Source organism: Rhinopithecus bieti, unplaced genomic scaffold, assembly GCF_001698545.2.
Source record: "Rhinopithecus bieti isolate Rb0 unplaced genomic scaffold, ASM169854v2 scaffold_14229, whole genome shotgun sequence".
Lineage (NCBI taxonomy): Eukaryota > Metazoa > Chordata > Mammalia > Primates > Cercopithecidae > Rhinopithecus > Rhinopithecus bieti.
The window spans coordinates 2,097,673-2,103,672 of record NW_016807978.1 but is presented as its reverse complement, the minus strand read 5'-3'; the positions used below and the strand labels follow the sequence as shown (position 1 = coordinate 2,103,672).

At 43.6% G+C, this 6,000-nt stretch overlaps 1 protein-coding gene across 1 annotated transcript in view; it reads left to right on the top strand.

The window, feature by feature from the left end:
• KIAA2012 (KIAA2012 ortholog) overlaps positions 1-6,000 on the top strand; it is a 140,673-nt gene that overhangs the window by 68,631 nt on the left and 66,042 nt on the right. Inside the window, exon 13 of the mRNA XM_017884416.1 lies at positions 4,422-4,498. Coding sequence (XP_017739905.1) covers positions 4,422-4,498 — 77 coding nt within the window. The remainder of the gene's footprint in view (positions 1-4,421; positions 4,499-6,000) is intronic.

The following is a 6,000-nucleotide window of genomic DNA, read 5'->3' as shown; positions in this document are numbered from 1 at the left end:
TTTTTTTTTCTGGAGAACAGAGACCACTACGTGAATGACATTTGCTTGCTGGCTGTTTTGTGTGCAATTCCACCTTCAGCCTTTTTTTTGAATTCCTTTCCTCCACACAGTCTTCCACCATAGATATCCTTATGAATCCTGTGATGTCTCTTGATTGGAGAGTTTCTCATGTGGTTGACATTTTGTTGTTATGCATCTCGAATTTAAATTCAGTCCTCTAGCTAGGCTTTCATTCTGGGCTTGGTAAACTGCCATGTGCCTTTAGACCTTTCCATAAAAAATAATTTATGAACTTTTGAGAGAGATTGGTGTTCCCAAAGCTAAAGCCAGACCCTTGAGACTTATCTAGCCTTAATCTAAAAAGATATAAGTAAAGGACTGTTATCCCAAATTGGAAGAAAAATATTGCCCTTGCATTTACTGGGTACTTCCGTATTTAAATTCAGACTGACTCACATTTTCTAGCTCTGTCTACTTGACTCCCTAGTTAGAGCTCCCAGGGGGATGTCTTTCGCCTGGAGACTTATTCAGGCCTCCAGCAACTATTCCTTACGCCCATCTCGCCCTCCTCCTCATTCAGGAAGATTTAAAGTGAAAATGTGTAGCATAAACAGGGTCTTAAATCTCGTCCCAAGAATTTGATAATGACGATACCAAAAGGCCATCTTGGGTCTTGGTCTCCTGCATTAAACAAGCAGACTCAAAATTTATTATAACACTACAAACACTCGATAGGTCATAGGTGTCTTGAGTCACATCGTATAAAATAAAGTATTTTTAGATATTCTTAAGGAACGGTCAGCAGGACCGAAATTATCCTTCCTTTCATGGTTACGTTTATACTAGGGAGAATTTTTTTTAATAATCTGGAATTTGCATTTGCATTTTCCATTTATGATCAAAAAAACACGGTCCCCATGAAGGGACTGAGGCTGACTTTCAGGCCTTCTCCCATTGATTTCTGCTGAGGCCAGCAAGTCCCTGCGCAAAGCTATGAGAAGGCAAAGGTGCTTTCTGAGACCTGTTTGGCAATGGATATATCCCTTCCATGGTTATGAAACATTGCAAGTTATGGGGTATGTTCCAGGACAGCATGTTAGCCATCAAAGGGTGCTCTTGCCTCAGAAATGATATACATAGACAAACGCCTTAAACAGATTTAAAGAAGCTCCTGCCAGCACCTCCAACAGCTACTGCCCTTGTAACCACTGGATATTTGGAAAGTTTGGACCCTACGGGCGTGATATTCTTTCCCAAACCCTGACATATATCTAGGAAGGAGCCAGGTGGCCCACCTGGCCTAATAAGGTGACTCTTTGGAGTTGATCTCTATTTTGACACCAGATGGGGCCCACAAGAGGGTCCCATACCAAGGCAAATATGCATCCTGAAACAATGGGAATAAATATGACTATATTTCTTTCTTTCTTTCTTTTTCTTCTTTTTGAGACAGAGTTTCGCTCTTGTTGCCCAGGCTGGAGTGCAATGGCACGATCTTAGCTCACTGCAACCTCCGCCTCCTGGGTTCAAGTGATTCTTCTGCTTCAGCCTCCCAAGTAGCTGGGATTACAGGCGCCCGCCACCACACCTGACTAATGTTTGTATTTTTAGTAGAGACAGGGTTTCACCATGTTGGCCAGGCTAGTCTCAAACTCCTGACATCAAGTGATCTGCCCGCCTTGGCCTCCCAAAGTGCTGGGATTACAGGCGTGAGCCACCACGCCCAGCCAACTATGCTTCATTTTTATTGAAAACAACAAACAATGACTTGGGAATTAAACATAGCCAATGCAGATTTAAATAGAAGGAAATGTTAAGGAGCCATATTCCATGCTAGAATCAGATGCCCTTTCCTGCTTTTCAAGTTTTGAGTGTTTGGTGAAGGATTCCATGATTTGAAGAAGGCAGAACAGGCTTGGGATGAGGCCCCCATCTAGTAAGGGTCATCTCTAAAACTGCCTGATTATCTGGTGAGAATGCTATCTCCTCACTAAAAGCCTGTGGTTAGATTAATGCTAGCATTTGAAAATCTGCTAAGGCCTGATGGTGGACAGCCAAGGAAGGAATGTGTTTTCTGTTTATCTCTTTAGCGGCAGAAATGTTCATCACAGAAAGACTGTGAACTCCCAGTTTCAGGCGTGCCTGGAAGTTGTGCAGCCTATAGTCTGTATAGCCTGTATCGACTGTAAAAACTGGAATGTGCACACCAGTTTCTGAACGACAAAAAAGAACCAGGCCTTTGTTTGCAGCCAATTACCTGGGTTGGTTGATGGGTTAATCAGTTTCTTTGACTTGATAACAGGGGTAGATCTTGTCACATTGTTCTGAAAGGAGGTTTTACCACCCCCACTGTTCTATCTCCCAGGAATGCAGTTTGAGTTGTGTCTCCTCTTTGACAGCTTGGACCTCAGTAAATTACCAAGGTCTTGACCCAAAAGATGGAGAAGTCCTAAGTGATTTTTCAGTCTCCTATCTAAAAATGTGTTTACATTTCTTGAACTCTGGCTGACTGATTCATTCTCCTGGTGTTGCAAGAACTTTCCTTATGCATTAGAATTTATAAGTTTCATTTCTAAGAGGCCCATGAATCCTTCCAAGCCACAGTGTAGTGAACCTCATCACAACACAATTCTACTGGGCTAGATTTGTCCCAAGGGTGGATCATGGCCAAGCAGCTGTGATGTGGCAAGCTCATTGAGGCTAACAGGAGGCAGTGTGATGTGGAGGGGAAAGTGCAAGACACTAAGTCAGGACATCTGGGTTCCGGGTCCTGGTCTTGTGTTATTTCAAGATGTGCCCTTGAACCAACTGAATGAAAATGCTTTCAGGGCCTCAGTTTCCCCTAGGCTGATTTAAATTTAAAAAAAAAAATTTTTTTTGAGACAGAGTCTCACTCTGTCACCTAGGCTGGAGTGCAGTGGTAAATCTCGGCTCACTGCAACCTTCACCTCCCAAGTTCAAGTGATTCTTGTGTCTCAGCCTCCTGAGTAGCTGGGATTACAGGCACACATCACCACACCCTGCTAAGAAATGTTTTAAATCTGTGCAAAAGTCATTTTCAAAAACAGAAGCAGCTAGCTGAGAAACAACAGAAAAGGGAAGGTCAGCCCACAAAGAATGAGTAGAGGCTTACGGTCAAAAAGACAAAGATACAGAGTGACATATGGCCATTGGCTCCTAAAAGAGCTACTTATGGGTACCAAGTATGGAAATAACTTTTTGTTGGACATTGGTCCCACAGAAGAGACTAAAACCTTTGTCAGTAGAGCCATGTGCTTAGCTAAATCTGTTTCTCAAATAAACATTCCTTTAGAATATTAAAATTACTTTTTTTTTTTTTCAGACGGAGTCTTGCTCTGTCACCCAGGCTGGAGTGCAGTTGCATGATCTTGGCTCACTGCAACCTCTGCCTCCCAGGTTCAAGCGATTCTCCTGCCTCAGCCTCTGGAGTAGCTGCAACTACAGGTGCCCACCACCACGCCCAGCTAATTTTTGTATTTTTAGTAGAGATGGGGTTTCGCCTTGTTGGCCAGGCTGGTCTTGAACTCCTGGCCTCAAGCAATCCACCCACCTCGGCCTCCCAAAGTGCTGGGATTACAAGCATGAGCCACTGCACCTGACCAAATTTACTTTCTTAAGGGAAAAAAAGAAAACCAAAATAAAACCTATCCTTTTGCACCATGGAGTTTTAGGGTCGGGCAGTCTTGGAGGGAAATCCTTACTCAAAACCTCACTAGTGGTACAACTTTGAGTGGGTTACTATACTTTTTGCACCTCAGCTGCCACACCTATAGAGTACATTGATAACGACAGCATGGAGGGGAGTCATGGGCATCACACGACAGCCCCTGCTGTGTCCGGGTGATGCCTGCTTCCCAGCTGGCGCCACAGTTTCCATTAATCCCCTCCCTCCAGCCCCGCTTTGGCGTTTGCCTTTGTTTGATTCATGTTTCCACCTTTCCTCTTGCCCCTCCACATTATAAGGAAAAAAGGAAGCCTCTGATCTCTCTATTTGGAAGTTTGCAGAAGCCTTTTCCTACTTCAGTGAAGTGCAGTCATACAAAATTTATACTCAACAGCATCAGCAGATTTTTTTCCATCAATATTTCCTTTTTAATTTCAGCTTTATCTGAATTTTAATAGCATAAAGAATTTACTTTTGTTCTTTTAAAGAGCAACCAAAACAAGAATAATATGTATTTGAATGTAAAGTCTTAACACTATGTTTAACATGGTGTTTAGACTATGCCTATAGTGGTTACAGGTATTATTTGGTGAGTAAATTATGAATGCCATGGGTGTATATGTGCTTACAATCTTACATACATATGAACTAGGGGTGTGTGTGTGGTATATATAAAAAGTCATGAAACCCAGATCTGACCACCTTGATATTTTTTCCTCTTTGATTTTCACTATAGCAAACACTGAACCTAGAGCCAACCTTCACATGAATCTTTATGAAACCTCACCATTGACCCAAACAACAGAGAATCAGGTACAGTATTGACTCTGAATGAGGATGACACTGGGAGTCACAACTCGGGTTCTTGTCTCAGCTTGCTGTGTGGCCCTAGGTGAGATACTTTACCTCTCTGGGCCTCATTTGCCTAATCAATAAAATGAGACAAGTAGACTATGAAATCACAGAGGTTCCTTTACTCTTAGACTTGGAATATCTTAACTCAACTTGGACTGTATTATTTGGCTCTTTACGTGTGTGAATAAGCTGAATAGGACTTTCCCTGACTTCTGTGAAGTCAGAAAGGGAATAAGGGAACACAGAAAGGTGACATCCAATGAGGCAGTAGGCACTAATTTTCATTCATAATAGAGATAAATATTGGCAATTAAGAAAAAAAAAAAGTGCAAAGGTAATCGTGAAGAAAGGAGGATGGTGCTTCATCTAGATATATTAAGAATTTCTATTAGTGGACTGGTGACAGTGGGCTCATGCCTGTAATCCTAGCACTTTGCGAGGCTGAGGCGGGCAGATCACCTGAGGTCAGGAGTTCGAGACTGGCCTGGCCAATGTGGTGAAACCCTGTCTCTACTAAAAATACAAAAATTAGCCGTGTGGTGGCGTGCACCTGTGGTCGTAGTTACTTGGGAGGCTGAGGCAGGAAAATCACTTGAACCTAGGAGGTGGAGGTTGCAGTGAGCTGAGATCATGCTGCAGCCAGAATCCAGAGCGAGAGAGCGAGACCCTGTCTCAGAAAAACAAAAGAGTATCTGTTAGTGGTTCAAGGACATATGTTCACAAATATTTATAAGTTTGTTCCTTCCTTGGAAGCTTTGAAGCTGGAACTGTCTTCAAATTCTCTCTAGAGAGACAACTCAGGGGAATTCCTAGAACTGAATCCAGGGCCTCAGAGAACCTGAGGCAGAGGCAGCACACGCAGCTGCAGGGGACTCGCAGGTCTCACCCTGCTGTGTGACACCTCCAGGCCATGATCTTGATTTCTCCATTCTGTCCACCTTCCTTCCTGCCACAGCCTGGCTTTCTATACTTCCCCAGCACTCATTATGCATAATGGTGATAGAAACGGGTTTGCTTTCATCTGTGTGCCCGAGCTGGGCTCTGAGGTAGGACCTGAACTCTCTGTGACAACCCTAGGCCTGGGTCAGGTCTCCACTGAGGTGAAACACAACTGAGCAACTCCTCCCTGCTGCCAAGGAGCTGCTGAACCAACATTTGCATGTTTTAAATGCCCACTTTGCAGACATCCCATTTAAGGGAACTAGAGACAGAGTTTTTGAAAGAGTGTGTGACTAAGGAAAACATAATATGGTGTATTTTGATAATTCTGCAACCCAAAGGCCATGCAAAGGCCTGACATACCCTAAACACACCCCAAATTCACACAGCCCCACGGTTCTGTTCCAAAAGACCTACTATCACCTGCAATGAAAGAGAGGCTCGGGCGGGTGTGGAGGCTCATGCCTATAATCCCAGCACTTTGGGAGGCCAAGGTGGGCGGATCACAAGGTCAGGAGTTC